The sequence below is a fragment of the Mus pahari genome, chromosome 19 (assembly GCF_900095145.1).
Source record: "Mus pahari chromosome 19, PAHARI_EIJ_v1.1, whole genome shotgun sequence".
NCBI lineage: Eukaryota > Metazoa > Chordata > Mammalia > Rodentia > Muridae > Mus > Mus pahari.
In genome coordinates, this window is record NC_034608.1 from 13,708,532 (window position 1) to 13,726,664 (window position 18,133).

Genomic DNA, 18,133 nt, shown 5'->3' on the forward strand with positions numbered 1-18,133 from the left:
TCCCCCTCTCCCTCCCTTTCTTCTTATATCATCCCATCACTCTCTCCTTTTATCATCCCATCACCCTCTCCTCGCCTGTCTTCTCTCCTCTCCTCTCCTCTCCTTTCCTCCACTCCCCTCCCCTTGCTTGCCTCCCCTCCCCTTTCTCTCTTTCCCTCCTTCTCTCCCTCTCCCTCCCTCTCTTCTTTTATCATCCCATCACTCTTCTCTACTCCATCTCTCATTCTATAGGAATATCATCCAAGTCACCCATAGCCAGATCTGACCAGATCTGATTCATCTAGATGATTCTTGACAATTGTTGTTTGTTATTGTTGCTGTGTTTGTGTGTGTGTGTGTGTGTGTGTGTGTTGCATGTTTATGAGTTGTGTGGGTTTGAGTGCCCATGTGAGTGCACATAGACATGGGGCAAGAGAATGGGTGTCTATCTCTGTTGCCTTCCATTGCATTGCCTTGAGACAAGATCTGTCAGTGAACCCAAAGAAGCTCACTGTTTGGATTACTCTAGCTAGCCAGCAAGCTCTTCAGATCCTTATGTCTCTATTCCAAATCCTGGGTTATAGATGTGCAGGGCCATGCCTGTTTTTTTCCCATAGGTCCTGTAGATTCATGTTCATGTCTTCCTGCTTACAAAACAAGTTCTGACTCCACTAAGCCATCTCTCTAGCCCCTTAGATTACTTTAGGCAGATGATTGGAGGTCACCCAAATATATAGGCAAAAAACACTCTAATTCTTTTTTACTAACACATATTTTCAGTGTGTCCCCTAAATATTTTTGCCATAAAATCTTAGTTAGTCAATGCTACAGTGACTCAGAGTAGCACCTATAAGCTGTTTTAGAGTATGGAGAAAGAACCGTTTTACAGGAAATGATGTCAGTGCATTGCAGCAATGACAGGGCTCCTGACAGAACTCCTACTCTCGCCTTGTAGTCACCTTAACACTGTCTTGGGAAAAAGCACACTGCCTCTCATGACCTCTCTTTCCAAAATATCTACATGGAGCTGAAGAAACATAATCCTGTCTAAAGGCTGCTGTGTGACCTGTGACTTTCCAGCCTCTATAACCTTGAGCCAGAATTAACTGTCTGAGAAAACTATCAGGCCTCAGGCAAGTTGTTCTGCCATGAAAAAAATCAAACGCTATAACTATTAATGTTCCTATGTTCTTGAACTTTCTGTAAGTCATTATGAATCATTGAGGGGGGTGGATCCTCACACCTCGGAGCACAGGAGAAGCCACACAGCTTCTGGTAAGAATGGATCCAGTATCCGGGCAGTGGTGGTGCATGCCTTTAATCCCAGCACTTGGGAGGCAGAGGCAGGCAGATTTCTGAGTTTGAGGCCAGCCTGGTCTACAAAGTGAGTTTCAGGACAGCCAGGGCTATACAGAGAAACCCTGTCCTGAGAAAAACAAACAAACAAACAAACAAAAACAATGGGTCCAGTAAATCATGAACATCAATTAGCTTATCAAAGTGCCTCTAATTCAGTTCCAGATTAAATAAAATTCTACTCTGGAACTTTTAAGTGTGGCTCAGGGGCTAAAGAGATAGTTCAGTGCATAAAATGTTTGCTGATCAAGTATGAGTGCCTGAGTTAAATACTCAGAACCCATATAAAGCCAGGACTGTAGTCTACTCCCAGGACTCCCATGAAAAGACTGAGATCATCTTTGAGAAGCTTGAGCACCAGCAACCTGGAATGCACAGCAGGAAAAAGGAGGCCCTATCTCAAACAAGGTAGAAACAGAGATAGTCCCCTGAACTCCACACTTCTAGAATGTTCTCACACATACTCACACACATGACTGAGCACATAGAAAGGTTTCCTTTTTATGTATTTATTAAACATGGGGCTGTTGAGATGGCTTAGCACATAAAAGTGATTGCAAGCAAGCTTTATGGCCTGAGTTCCACTGGCAAAACCCATGTAAAGGTGGAGATACTTAATTCCATAATGTCCCCAAACCTCTTTTCACATCCTCATTCTCCCCTCATTCTGTATGTGCGTGTGTGCCTGCCAACCTATCTATGTATGTGTGTGTGTTTGGCATGTACACACACACACACACACACAAATTATTATTATTATTATTATTATTATTATTATTATTATTATTATTATTATTAAGTAAAAACATTTTAAATATGAGCTTGCTGAACACTTTATTAAGAAAGCTGTTGACAGACTCTCCAGTAAAAAATGCTGCTCAGTCTCACCCTCACCTTCACATAAAGAATCTCTGAGCACCAGCTGTACCCTGATATCTAAATGAGCATTTCATTCTGGAACTATCAAGACATCCCTCTATACACTCTGGGCTCAGTCTACATCAAGGTCTTCATTGTTTTCAAGCTTGCCATAACAGCTTCAGATGGAAACACACTCTACTCTTTCTCTGCCATCCACTACACTACAGCATGATCAGGATCCTGGTGTCTGGAATCTTCTGGAAGGATAGTCCTGACAAAATCATGTCTAAATATTGTTGCAGCTATAAGGCACCTCTGAACTTCAAATTAATTCTATCTTATCTGTTCAATTTCCTGGGTCTCCCTCATAACCACAGTCCTAGCATTTCTAAGTGGAATCTTTCTTGTATCAGCCCATACCAGATCCACATCCAGAATCAGTCTTAAAAGGCATTCAGAATCATCACTGGCCACCAAGGACCTGGTGATGTGTCCTTGCTGCTGACCATCACCAGCTGATGTGCTCTCTCTCTCTCTCTCTCTCTCTCTCTCTCTCTCTCTCTCTCTCTCATTATTTCTCAGGTGCTGTCCTAATTGAAGTAATCCTGTTTATACTTGAAGGAGTTACAGGAGCTCGAAAATTCTCAACTTTCTCAGGCCCTGGCTCACGGCCGTGCAATCCCAAGTGTGATGGCAGAACTTACAACCCCTCAGAGGAGTGTTGCATTCATGACACCATCCTGCCCTTTAAGCGGATTAACCTCTGTGGCCCTAGCTGCACCTACAGGCCCTGCTTTGAGCTCTGCTGTCCTGAGTCCTATAGCCCCAAGAAGAAATTTATTGTCAAGCTTAAAGTTCATGGAGAGAGATCTCATTGCAGTTCATCCCCTATCTCTAGGAACTGTGAAAGGTGAGTACCCTCTTCCTGTCTATGTGTAGGGTTAGATATGAAAATGGAGAAGGAAGATGTGTGGGTATACCCCTTTAAGAAAACCCTTGCCCTCTACTCTTGTTGCTAACAAACTCTCTCGGGCTCTTTTATTCGTGCCCTTCTCTGATTCTTCAATTTGCTTTTTCCTTTGTAGCAAAAAGAGTTTTCATGGAGAAGATATTGAAGAAAAAAACCTTTCTCTTAGGAGAAAAAGTAGTGGACAGGTAGGTTTTAGGATCTATGCAATCACCAACCAAGGTGAAAGCTTAGTGCTGGGTTGTAAACACAATATTTGTACAGCTTCTTCTAAGGCTCAGGAAACATTCCAGAGACCAGGCTGTTGGCAAGCTCAGTCTTACTTCAGTTGGCTGTGGAAGACCAGGCCTGTCAACAGCCAACCACAGGAGCTGGCAAGGCTCATGAGGCTCCCTCTCTCCCTACTGAATTGGCTATCAGGGCATGAGCATTATCACCTATGCCATATCACCAAAGGGAAAAAAGTTGTCTTTTCCACTGGACACTTCAGCTGTCAACAGCTTCTCAGCCTGGGGTGGTACCTCAAGCACCCCCATATTCCAATATACACTGGACTTTTGACCAATTTGATCTTGTCTAGGTCTTGTGCAGGCAATCACAGTTGCTATGACATGATGTGCTTCAGCCATGTCATGTCCAGAAGTCAGCATTTCATGGCTCTCCTCCCTAATCTCTTACATTCTTATTACACACTGTTCCAGTATGCTCCCTGATCCTTGACTAAGCATGTTGATGCAGATGATCCATCCCTAGCTGGGAACTCACAGTAACTTGCTCTCAGTTAATAGTCTCTAACAACCATTACCTATGGCAAAAAGAAACATCCATCATCGAGATTGGGAACAGAGATATTTGGATATAAATAAAAAATATTAAGAAAGTGATGTGAGTAATAGAAGCCTCTGTAGTTAGGAGCACCCATTGTTCTTACAAATAATCTGAGGTACATCACAAAGACACTTGATGGCTAGCAACTGTCTGTAATTCCATTCCCAGATTGCCCTCTTCTGGCCTCTGCAGGCACTGCATATGCATGGTGCACTGGGATATGAGAGCAAAACACCCACACACATAAAAATGAAGATGAAAAAGTTAAGGCCCTTGGTCCTGTGAAGGCTCAATGCCCCAGTGTAGGGGAATGCCAGGGCAGTGAGAAGGGAGTGGGTAGGTAGGGGAGCACCCTCATAGAAGCTGTGGGAGCGGGAGGGGATAGAGGGGTTGAGAAGGAGAAACTGGGAAAGGGGATAATATTTGAAATGTAAATAAAATATCCAATAATAAAAAAGTTAAGTAAATTAAACAAGATCTTTTGAAAGCATGAATATTTATCAAAATAGCATTGTTGGGTCACACACACACACACACACATGCCACAGCTTGTTGTGTTTCTCATTTTTATTTTCTAAGCCAGTGTACAATATAATAAATGTCATTTTGGCATTTTCAAACAATGTGTTTTAGTAGATTCACATGCTCTGTCTCCCCTACTTTTACTCTCACATCACACTTGTGCTCCCCCACACACACACATCTTCCTTCCAGTCATGTGTGCTTAACTATTTTGAGTATCTCAATTCTAATTCTTCTTCCCTGGACAGCCTTGAGAGTCTACTTTCTTCCTGCAAGCACCAGTTCCTGAATGTTCTTACTTGAAGAATGGACACCTGAAGCATTGGAGTGCAGTGATATATGTGTCTCATTACAAGGCTCATTTGAATATTGTTTTCCTAAGCATGTGTTGGAATGTTCCCCCATAACTTTCTAAAATTATCCTATCTCAATGCAACTAAAGATAAAATTATTCAAGCCAGAGTCCGCAGAGAAGGCAAGTCATGCAAGTCAGGCATGGGGCCCTCACAAAAATTCAAGCTGCGGGACTTATGTAGTAATTTTCTACAAACAATCCCTCCTGGATGCCCAGGAGGCTCCAGACCTGAATAAAAATCACTTGTCTGTCTAGAAAAAGGGAATGCATCAAGATCCACAGGACCTTTTCAAGATTATAGAAAACTATGCCTGAGAGAAAGGACTCTGACCAGACAAGTTGAATACAGTTCTGCAGTAAGCACAGAGCTGTAACTCCCCTGAGTAATCACCAGGCTGGGCTTGGCTCTTTAGTAATAGAGCTGCTTTGAGTCCTCCCTACCCGGTTAGTAACCCCTTGCCTGTACTGTTGTCCTTACAACCCAAATAAACTGATTAGTTGAAAAAGTTGTTCTGTTGCTAAACTGTTACTGCAAACTCTCAGTTCTTTATGTAGGGTGAGTACATGTTTGTGGCACAACTCCCCAGGAAAGTCACACACTCGACAGCAGGCAAGTTGGTCTCTGGCTTCTCATAACTCAGAATTTGTCTGTTGCCTAATTTGTGAGGCTGGGTGTTTTGTTATGGTAACTCAAGCCGATTGATACGGTGTCTTAGTAACTGTTGTAAAGAATGAGAGGCGGCTTAAGTGACCATAGTGAGGAGGGATCACCAGTGTTAACCCAGATGGAGGGAGGTTTGCTCCTAGTTGTGGTTTGGACACTGCTAATGCTCTTGTCCATGTGAAGACATGAGTACAGAATGGCCTGACAGTTGGCTATGATATAGCTGTCAGTGTCACAGAGTGGCCTGAAGCAGATGCTCTGTAAACTGCAAGCCTTGCTGGGAGGCCAGGTCATCTCCTGACATCAGAAACAAGCTCTACTTCTCACTTTCAAATTTATTGTAATAGGTAACGATGAATCTCAGCACACTCTGAAACAAGGAACACACGTATCCAGTTAAGTGGAGCTTGATTCCGGGAGATTGCTAAAGGCTAGTTAGGTCCCCAAGTCAGGGCAAGCATATAGAAAGACATGGTCAAGTGCTTCTGTTTCCCTTGAACTCATGTGTCATTGTAAAATGATAACTCTGGGCTGTCAAGATGGCTCAGTGGGTAAAGGCACTTGCTACTAAGCTGGATGGCCTGAGCTCACCTCTCAGAACCTACATGATGGAAGGAGAGTGTTGATTCCCACACGCATACCCACATGTACTTACTCTGACATACAAATACGTGAATAAATATCATCTTTAAAAACCAATAATGAAGGGACCCTGATATTGCGGCCTCTTGTGAGGCTATGCCAGTGCCTGGCAAACACAGAAGTGGATGCTCACAGCCAGCTATTGGATGGAACACAGGGTCCCCAATGGAGGAGCTAGAGAAAGTACCCAAGGAACTGAAGGGGGCTGCAACCCTGTAGGTGGAACAACAATATGAACTAACCAGTACCCCCTGAGCTTGTGTCTCTAGCTGCATATGTAGCAGAAGATGGCCTAATTGGCCATCACTGAGAATAGAGGCCCCTTGGTCTTGCAAACTTTATATGACCCAGCACAAGGGAAGGCCTGGGCCAAGTAGTGGGAGTGGGTGGGTAGGGGAGCAGGGGCGGGGAGTATAGGGAACTTTCGGGATAGCATTTGAAATGTAAATAAAGAAAATAAAGAAAATAAAAAAAAACAATAATAATTCTACCATTCAAGAAATAAGTAATGTCTTTACTGTAATCTATTCACGGGAATCCATGGCCCAGGGGCTTAGATTTTAGTTACAATGATGACATGTTATTCCATGGAAAATTCTACATGAATATTCAGTGCACTAGGAAACTACCTAGACCAATGCCCAGTCCCACCATGCATTTGGCAAGGAGCCTATCTGAGTGCTTGGGAAGGGATAGAACCAGGCATGTGAGAATTAAATCATTGTGTGGGAGACACAATAGGCACCCTTTTTCTGTGGTTCACCAAGAGGCAATATTATAACATGAGGTAACCCAACCCACAGAGATATGATCTTCTCCACAAATGGTGAGATTCTAGAGTGACCACACTGCTATTCTCTGATGTATCCTACTTATGTCTAATGGCAATCACATTGTTTATAAGAAATGAAAACAAAGTCTGGTGTCCCCAACACACCACTCTGTAGTCTGGTTGACTCCTCTGACACACCATGGAGGAGCTCACTAGAGAACTCTACTTTACTGATGCCTGAAAATGAGCAGGAAGCAGACAAAAATGAGTCATGAGTTGGGAGGAGGTGTCACCTGTCTCTTCAAGACAGGTGAGAAGCTTGGGGCCTCCTTCACTACAGGACCATTGTTTTCCATCTGCTTCATTTTGTGCAGTCTCACCCTCCTGCCACCTCCTCACAACAAGACACAGGAAGGTCCTGTTAGGACTGTCATTCTTGAATCCAAAATACAACTTATCTATTTAGCAAGTCTTCTGTGCATGTCCTAGAGTTTTGCTCTTCTTCGTTACACTTTCATATCTTATCACTACCCTCAGTCCTGAGAGGTTGCTCCTGTCACACAAGCTGACCTGGGTAATGCAGCTCAGAAAATTCCACAAGAAAAATGCAATGGGAGGAGACAGAATAATGACTGCTTACCTATTGGGCAGGTACCCTACTCTATGAGGTCATTGTATCTAAACCATATGGTTTCACCAAATCACTTCTCCAATGCCATGTGTTTATATGTCTTCTGTCTCATGAGGCTAGGAGGTAAACTGCACATACCAGAGGTAAACAGCACATGACAGGACTTCACTGGAATCTTAACACTGTCTGAATGAGAAAGAGACTGAGCCAATGGGCACATCAAAGGTGCAGATTCTAGTCTGTCTGTCTGATCTGTGCCTAGGGTTTGTTGAATGAGATCACACACAAAGCCAGTCCACCTAGAGTACCCACACTGCCCCAGATCAGCAAGACATGCTACCCTCTTTGTCATCCTTTGTTCTTACTAACTTTCAATTGTAGAATAGTAAAAAATACACACTACCATAGAAGAGAAGTGTGCAAACAAAGAGAAAGAGACTAACCCTCTCAAATATTCTTGGAGATTTTAGGGTAAGAGAATGACAGCCCTATCAAGCCAGGAGTAACCACCCATTCTCAAAGTGCAATTAAAGACACAAGTAAGGATGGAAAGCAGGTTTATTCAGTGGAATTGCACTGGGAAGAACAAGGAGACAGTGTTTCTCTCTCCCTCTCCCTCTCCCTCTCCCTCTCCCTCTCCCTCTATCTACCTATCCATCTAGCACTAATCTGTCATCTGTTTCATGAATGCATGGCACATGGGTACCTGTATTCATAGTCTTAAACATGGAGTTTAGGATTGTATAGATGGCCACAACTGTTCATAGTTGAGCCATCTTGGGTCAAGGTGTTGTACCACCATCACCATTGTCATGGTTTCATTCTTTCCTACAAAATGATCTGACAAGTTGTCAAAATTGTGCAAAATCTCTGCTAAAGGATATTTACCCTTCTGATTGGTTTCCTCCTTCCAGCATGATATCCCTGGAGAAATTCTAATGTCATTGGAACCATTATTGCAATAGTCTCACAGACAAAGAGAGGGGCACAAATGTCTCTGAATTCTGTCTAACCCGTTTTTTAGAAGTTCTTTCACTTAAGAGAACAACCTCTAAAAAGGACTTCCTATGGCATCTGTATTATTGTAATATAAAGAGCCATTCAAAAATTATTACTACCTGTAGGAACCTCTCAATAATAATAGCTCTCTAAGAGCAGATTGCCAAAAGGTTGAATCATTGCTCACTGGACATACTCAGTTCAAAATAAATGGAAACACAACTTCTATTGTCCTAACCATAGAAGGTATCTAAGTTAACTGCTGAGCATGCAAGACACCATTGGAAATTACTCCAGAAGAATTTCCCATGTTGCCTTAGGACTCTTGAACCTAGAGCCATGACCTATTGATATTTGCTCCACCATCAATGAGCTTTGCACTTCAGACCTTTCCCCTCCTGCCATGCTGTTAGGACAGACCTTTACTCATCCCACACTGGACAGACTCTTTCTGGAACTCCCTCCCAAAAACATTTTGTTTAAGCATCCTACTTCCCGCTTTATGTTTCAGGACTTTAGTTCTCTCCATGAAAATGGTGATCCACATTTGGCTTATATTTACACCAATTTTATAAAAGCCTTTTGCGATGAAGTCCTACTGCCTTTTCAAAAACAAAACAAAAGAAAGAAGTGTTATCACTCCTATAATTGTGTATCTCCACAAAAATAGGGTCCCAAATCTTATACTGATTTGGGCTCCATCATAGAAAAGACTGTTCAATTTTCTCAACAAATGATTCCACACCTTTATGTTATTATTCTGTAGAAATTTCCCTTATATTTGGGGATTTCTCATGCACTTGCAATGGTAGCCAACACACCAATGGACACTATATACATGATGATGGAAGACACTATAATTCTCTATCTCTACACTTGCTGTTCACCAGGCCAGCCAACTGTACTTTTTTTAATATGCCAAAGTCTCCTATATCCCCAGCAAGACTCCAGAGGTGTTTTCTAACAGACCTGTTAGTTCTCTAAAACATCCTTAAATTATGTTGAGATTCCTAGCCTCAATCTCCACATCAGACTTGCAATTTTGAGAGTTTTAAATTCTGGATATGCTTGATATTCACCATGTTTCTGTAGCTCTGGAAATCTTGAAAGTCCTCACTAAGCCACGGGCATTTTAGTAAAAACATGAAACATTCAGCACCTTGGCCATGAAACTCAACATAGCTCAATTAAAGCATGTAAATTAAAATCCTACGAATCTACTCTTCTTGGCATAAACTCACAAACTTTTGATCAGACCTACTTGAAATAACCAGGAAGCTTCAAAAGATTTAATACTTTTATTTTAATAAGTACTTTGCCTAAAGGGCATAAGACTCCTTTCTGTTTCACTGTGGTGCTGAGGATAGCAAGCAACACTTTGTGGGCCATAAGCAAGTATTCTCTACTACAGACTCACAGCCCCTATCCCATACATGTCACTTTAAATTCTGTCACAACAAAGTTTTACAAATACATTCTCCTCAAACAAATCTATTCTAAATAGAATTGCCTTAAAATATGAAAAAACATATCAATTATTTAAAATCAAGAGAATTTAAGTGAGGAATAGTATATATAGTCAATTGGAAAGCTACGCATAGACTGATTGATGACAATGATGAGTCATAGCAACTCCTTTACCAAGGAGGGAAGGGAAGGAAAGGGAGAGGAAGGGAAGGGATTTGGAAGAATGCTCAAAACCAAAGGAAGGCTCACCGATGAAGGATGAGACATAAAGAATGCCTGCTGTGACCTGCATCTAAGCAGATGGAGTTTCATCCACTACTAGATGTGCTCAAAAAAGACAGCATTGGTGCAAAAGACATAGAAATTTTCTTTTCCTCCTTGTACCTTCCAAAATTTGGCTTATGTCCTCAGTTTTCTAAATTGGCCTGAATCTAGCTGACATTAGGACCAGAGAAACATCCAGCAGAAGTAAGTTTATCAATTAGGGAAAAAAATTAAAATGATCAGAGTGATCTCTACCTCCTCCCACAAACACCACACTTGACTAATTCTGTGTCACTGGATATCATGAATCTCACATACAAAACACACACATAAATGTCAGGATACTCACTCAGAACCCCTTTGGGAAGTGTAGCCTCATTAAGTGACCTGGAACACATTCTATTCCATGGAAAGTGCTATTTACCTTTGCTGTGGAAGTTACCTGAGACAAAGGAGTACTCTCATTTGCAAACTGAGTCTCCATCCAGTTCAGCTGGAAGAACCAATTCCTCTTAACACTATTTACTTGCAGCAGGCAAGATCTAAATTCTAAATAGTCGCAAACTCAGCAGGTAGGGGCCTGTAAACCAAAAACCATAGAAGTGATAAAGGTCTCTGGAACTTGTCCAGGCAGCCCACAATTCTTTATCATAAAGGAGTGTCAGGAATGGAAGTGAGACTTGCAGTCCATCATAGTTATATGGCTCATAAAATCAAAACTATTTTGAAAAATGATCATAAGCTGCCATTAAAATATTGAATAAGGAAGCACTGGACAGCTTTGATCATGTCACTTCAGACTCGGACCCAAGTTCACTGGTCCAAGTCATTAATCCTCACTGGTAGGGCTGATGAGACAGCCCTGTTCTTTCTCCAAATCTCCCAATCACCCCACACTCTTGTCCTGCCTAGCTAGAATGCATCCCAAAGCAAGATGAAGTGGAGCCTGAGAAACACAAGCCCAGAGGAAGGAGACATGAGTGTGAAATAGCATTGCTGAAAACCAGCTCCTCTCACCATCCCTACCAGCAGCCTATTTTGCTCCAGTGGTCATGGTGGTCCAGACATCCATCAGCATTCTTAAAGCAATCAAAGGAAAACATAGTGTTGATAACATTGAAATTAAGATCCTGCAGAAGCCTTTACTAACTTCTTACAGAAATTGATGTCAGTTGTAAATGGAGCCATATCAGACTCTGAAATCAGACAGTCATTAATATTTTGGCATTGGAAAATGTAAATACTTAATGTAAGAGAGCAATCAGACCATTGAAAACCTGAGGGGTCCTGATAGCTTAATAGATAAGAGAAACAGTTGGTATTAATACTCAGGAGCATCATGCCAAAATCATAGGCAAATTATAGCCAGAAATTTCAGGGATCAAAATACCTGATAATTAATTTTGGTTAATTTGGCCATTTCCAAAGAAATTGCAGAGCTAGAAAAAGATTCAGAGCTCAAAGTAGCAGATACATTGATGCTGGAGAGTATGGTATTGTAGAAGAGAACAAGCAGATTTTGGTTGCAATGAAACATGGGGCTTTCAGGGTATCATAGCTGCTGCAGAAAGGACATTGGTCTAAGGACCACAGAGAGACTTGACAACACATACACTGGACAGACAACACAGACTGGACAACATATAGACTGGACAAACACACAGAGACTGGGTAACAAATACTACAGCTAGTGTTTCTAAGACTAATCATTTTTCCTTGGTCCCCAAACAGGAATTCTTCACCCCAACAGCAGGAAGAAATTGTCCTACTCCATTAAGTTGGGATGGATGGCTCTGGTCATTTGATGTGTTATGGTTGTTATCATCTAGGGTGATAGGTTGTTACTGGATATGATCAGGTAGGAAACAAAATAAAGTTCAAATCAGGGATCTCCTCATATAATTGAAATGGTACAAAACACACCAGTGGTCACTATACACATAACAATGTGAGTCGCTATAGTGTTCTTTCTCTATACTTGTTTTAGTATGCCAAAGTCTCAAGACTCCCAAGGTGTTTTTAATAGGCCCGCTTAGTTCTCTATGTGCTCTTAAATTACATTGATTCCTGGCTTCAATATCCACCTGAGACTTCTAATTTTGAGAGTTTTAAAACTCTGGATATGCTCCATATTTACCATGTTTCAGTAACTGTGCAAATCTTAAGAGATCTTACTGAGCAAAGAGTGTTTCAGTAAAACATGATATATCCATCACCTCAGCCATGAAACTCAATAAAAGGTTGAAAGTAACATTTTTGAAAAACATAAATTAAAATTCTGCAGATCTGTCCTTTATGTTATAAATGCCACTACTTTTGATTACACTGGCTTGAAGTGGCCAGGAAGATTTTAAGCAGTTAATATTTTTATTACTTTATCTACAAATCATATTCTTTACTATTGCCATGTGGTACCAAGATTAACACCAAGGACTTCATGAATCTTAGGCTAGTGATCTACCAATGTCTAACATTCCCCACCCTATATGTGCTATTTAAGTTCTGTTACAGTAAAAATTTACAAAGATATTTCTATCAAAATATCTATTTTAGTCACAATTACCTTTACATAAGTAAAATCATCTAAAGTACTTAAAATCAAGGAACTTTAAGATAAAGAATTGTTTGCATTGTTGTTTGAGAAGGTACATATAGACAGATTGGTAACAATGGGAAATCATAGCAACTCCTTTGTAGAGATGTAAAAGGAATGGAAGGAACAGGAAGTGAATAAGAAGAGAAAAAGAAAGGGGTGTGGAGAACCCAGGGAAAGTTCACTGATAAACAAAAGTGATGGTCTCTGTGGCCAGGGTCTAAGGAGATGGAGTTTCACCTGCTACTAGATGTGATGAACAAGGTAGGAATAGGACAAAAGATGAAAGAAATGATATTTCCCTCCTTGCTTATGTCCTCCCTTTGCTGAATCAAGCTGATGTTGTGTGGCACAGCAGGAAACTCAGTAAGACAGAGCAGGTCCAGAGACCCCAGCACCCAGGTACCCATCAGAGAGATTAGGCAGCTCCTTGCTCCCTGCCAGATTCCTGGCCCAGAACATGTGCTACACTTCCCACAACATTGGAACCAAAACATCTGGTAGGAGTAAGTTAACAACTTATGGACAAGAAAACAGAAAAGAACAGAGTGATTGCCACCTCTTCCCTGCAGCCCCACACTCGCTCACTTGGGTGGACCCAGGAGATCGCATGTCCCACATAGACATATCAAGGTACTCACTCAGAACCCCTTTGGGAAGAATGGCATCTTTACTTGGATCCAATTCTATTCCACTAAAACTGTGGTTTATCTTGGATGTAAAAGTTGTCTAGAATAAAGGAGCACCCTCAGCTGCAAACTGAATCTCCACACAATTCCACTGAAGGAAAAAAACTTTGTTGCAGGCAAATTTAATTCTAAATCATCTACCCAGGGAATAGTTTTCTTACTAATGAAAAAGCACAGCAGTGATAAAGATCCTTGTAATTTCTCAAGACAGTTATGTCGACTCTTTATCAAAAAGGTGTGCCAGGAATGGAAGCCAGACTTGTAACTCACTGTTTCTGTAGCTCTGGAAATCCAAAGAGAGTCATGGTGAAAAGACTGCCATTAACACTTTGAGAAAGAAAACCTTGGACAGCTCTGATACATGCCACTTTAGATTCACATCCAAGTTTACTGGTTAGCTAATTGCATTCTTTCCAATCCACACTGGTGGGTCTGGCGAGACAGAAGTATCTTGCTTTCTCCAGATCTTCCAATAATCTCCCACGCTTATTCTGCCTACATGCTATGGAGTCTAAAGCCAGATGAAGTGGAGCCTCGGAAATACAACTCCCAAAGTGAAGAGCAGTGACTGAACACAGGTTTGCTGAGAACCAGCTCCTGCCTGCCTTCCGCCAGTGATCATGCTAGCCCAGTCATCCATAAGCATGCTTGTAGTAATTTAAGAAAAGCATAGTGCTAATGACAGAGAAATTAACATATTTCCAAGGCTATATAGATGTGCATACCTCCAAAGTCCACATGGCTCTCAGCACTACTGTCTTCCACACTCCTCCTAATGTGGATCATTAAGTCAAGCTTATATTATCCAAACACTTTTCTCTATTCCAAAGACACAAGGAAACAGTTATTCCTCCAAAAGCCAACAAGGACAAGTGTATCACAGAAATCCCTGACCTCTGGCACCAACTTTTTAGTTACTTTTCTATTGCTATGAAGAGACACCATGACCAAGGCAACTTATAAAAGAAAATGATTATTTAGGCTTGCTTGTGGTTTTGGAGAGTTAGAGTCTGTGACCATTATGGTGGGGAGCATCAAGGCAGGTAGGCATGCCACTCGAGCAGTAGCTGAGAGCTCGCATCCTGACCTACAGGCACACTGCAGAAAGAGCTGTATTAGAATCTTGCTGGCCTTTACACCAATAATACATCTTCCCCAAGAAGGTTACACCACCTACTCTTTCCCAAAAAGTTCTACGTACTAGGGATCAATCATTCAAACACATGAGCTTTCAGACTCCATTCTCATTCAAACTTTCACGTTTGTGTCTCTGCTTGCACAGTGTGCCTGTTCCCTTCATTGCCTTTACCTTGGGCTCAGATTCTTTCTCTACACGTGCGTGTATATATGGTAATCATCTGAGAAGTGTGTTGTTCAATGCTGTACTACAAAAGTAATTTGAACTAGATTGTCCTACCCTGTTAATCTAATTTTTTCAAGGTTAAATATACTTAACAGCTATCGTTTCTGGAAGAGTCCAAGAGCCAGAACCTCAGTTCGTTGAAGACTTCCTTTATTTTAAAGAAGCACACGTCTATCCCTTCCCTTTGTAATCTTCCCTGTGTCTATCCCTAATATTCTCACCAGGTATCTGCTTCCTCTCAGCTCCTGGAATTTGAGAAGTCAGTTTATGGGCACAATTCCTTCATCTCCATTCCTCAGCTACTGATAAACTCTTTTTCCCCCAACACTTATTTCCAGGACATTGTTTTTACCATGAGCTCTAGAATCTACTTTGCATAATAATGCAATAAATGTCAAAGGGAGTGCTTCAGAAGGAAAGTAAAAAAGCATTAGACAGAAATTTGATGTGATAAAAAGAAAAAAACATGGCAGGGAAAGCTAAGACTGTCTTGATTATACTTGAATATTTTTAAAAGAAAGGGCATAAAGATAGTGGTTAACATATATCAATAAACATACAACATTTAAAAACATATATGTCTCAATTGAAAGGCAATGTGATCTCCATTCTGTGGGCACACACACACAGGTGAAAATTTTAAGACACACTGAAAGACTGGGGAAAAAATCTATGTAAATATTGAAATGAAGAAAAAAAGAGCTGAAGAGATGGCTCATAGTTTAAGAGCACTGACGGCTTTTAAAGCAGACCCAGGTTACATTTTCAGTACCTACATAACCACTCATAACTATGTGCAAACCCAGTTCCAGTGATTCCAACATCCTCTTCTAACCTCCCTATGCACTAGGCATGCACATGGTATATAGACATACATCAGACAAAGCATTTATATACAAAAGGAAGGGGAAAGGTTCCTTATTGGAAGGAGGTATAATATAGGTGTTCTATTTAAAACCAAGAACTCAACATTCACTTATTCTCTGAGATCTGACCAGTTGTGGGTCTCTGTGTCAAGCTTGGTTCACTACAAAAAGAATGTCCTTTGATGGGGGCTCAGAGCTGCAGCAATCCACACCAGTAAAATAAGTACTTAGAAAGCAGTCTGACGCTGTGTCCTTACCCAGGGTCTAAGGCCTCCCCAGCAGGGGGCTCCTGTCCCAGATTTGGTGTGATCAAAATACATTATATACATGAATGAATTTTTCAAAGAATAAATCAAAATGTTTATTAAAAAAATAAAACAACCCAAAACGAGTAAAGAATCCATCATGGGTCAACCATACTGAAAACTGAAGTGAGAAGCTGTGCTCCTGTCTAGGCAACAGAACAAAGTCTCACAAGACACGTGGGCTGAAACTCCTGGCTTTGACCCTTATCTGCAGTTACCCAATATAATTCCTAAGGTTTCATCTCATTTCATCGTGCCTCATGCATTCCATGTGTGTCACTTGCTTATTTACACCCCACTCTCTTTGCAATAATTTTTAAGAGGCTCATACAACACATATTGGATAGATCACAACTCCTCCCAGATCATCACTCAACCAACTTTGTGTTCTGCTTTAAAATCCAGCAAGTCCAGTTTTGCTACTCATATATTCTTAGATATATTGTTGTCCACTGGAATGAGACCGACCTACCAGTGGCCACACCTTTATATAAGGCCAGCTCTCCCTCTCACATTAGCTACCAATTTCCTACAGCTACTCAGCTACAAGACAGACTTTAAGCCCACATTTCCTCTCCATGCTGAGATTTTCTCTGACTTCAGCTGGTGCAGATCAGTTTTGCTTTTTTTTTTCCTTCTAGTTAGAGAGGTCCTGAGTCTCCTTAGGAAAAATGTCACCAGGAACTTCTGCTTTCTGGCCACCTCCCTGATCTCTAGTGCCCTCTCTAACATCACACCCAGTCTTACAAACTTCCTCTGGACCATTTTGGAGAACGATCCAAGATTTCAAGTGTACTTCTCAGGCTCACTGGAGTGACCACACTGTGATTTTGTTTTATAAACAATTTAGGTCTGTCGTGAGCTACTATGAAGGGACTTTTAAGTACTTAGGTATTCACTGACTACCTCAACATCTGAGGTGTTTGTAAACATACTCTAAGCACTGGGGACCTGAATATCTTTATCCAAATGACTTACTTTCCCACTCAGGGATTTCACTCCATTGGAATGCCATGTATCCAAGAGTACAGGAGGAATAAAAATTAGAATTGATTCAAAAAAAAAAAAGGACACAAAGTTCAGTTGGAAGGGACGAGGCATGGATCTGGGAAGAATTGGAGGAAGGGATGAAAATGATCTGAATACATTGTAAGAAATTCTCAAATAACTAATAACTTTAAAATGTGATTATAAATCTGAGTGGCTTATTTTGTTTGGCATAGTATTGTTAATATATATCATGTCTGAACAAAACCAGGATGTCTATGTCTGAGTACTACTCTGCATTCAGACTGACCACACTTCACTTCGCCATCCTTCCACTGATGGACACTTGGGTTGCTTCCACTTTGGGCATTGCTCTTTTCAGTTGTATTTGCCATACGTCCACAGTTGCAACTGCTGAGTCACATGATAATTCTATTAACCCTTCAGAAAAGTTGCTACATTATTTTCAGAGCTGCTGAGCATTGCTACATTTATAGTAGCGAGGGGGCATGCATGGTTTTCACCTCTGACAACTTTTTTCAATTGACTTTTCTTTTGCATCAACAATTCCAGTTGAGACTAAAGTCCTGGAGCTTTGTTTCCCCTGGGATCACTAGGTTGGACATGTTTTTCTCATATTGATTATTGATCACTGTGTGTACTCATTATATAAATATCTATTTGTGTCTTTGTCTAATTTGATATTAGAATGCTTCTTTTGATGATTTTAGGTGCTATCTTCTGGGCATTAATTTCTTACGTGAGTTTTACTTTTGAGATAGGGTCTCACTATGTAGCCCTGGCTGGACTGGAACTTGCTATGTAAACCAGGCTGGCCTCCAACTCACAGAAATTGACATGCTGAGATCCTTAGTGAGGTAACCCAATCACAAAAGAAGTCACTAGATATGCACTCACTGATAAGCAGGTATTAGCCCAGAAACTTAGAATACCCAAGATACATTTTGCAAAACACAGGAAAACCAAGAAGGATGACCATCGTGTGGATACTTCATTCCTCCT

At 41.1% G+C, this 18,133-nt stretch overlaps 1 protein-coding gene across 1 annotated transcript in view; it reads left to right on the forward strand.

The window, feature by feature from the left end:
* The window catches only part of Igfl3 (IGF like family member 3), a 5,835-nt gene extending 949 nt beyond the window's left edge, over positions 1-4,886 (forward strand). The window contains exons 2-4 of the mRNA XM_021219743.1: positions 2,779-3,106; positions 3,282-3,351; positions 4,762-4,886. Coding sequence (XP_021075402.1) covers positions 2,779-3,106; positions 3,282-3,351; positions 4,762-4,767 — 404 coding nt within the window. The 3' untranslated portion in view covers positions 4,768-4,886. The remainder of the gene's footprint in view (positions 1-2,778; positions 3,107-3,281; positions 3,352-4,761) is intronic.
* Positions 4,887-18,133: the final 13,247 nt, after the last annotated feature.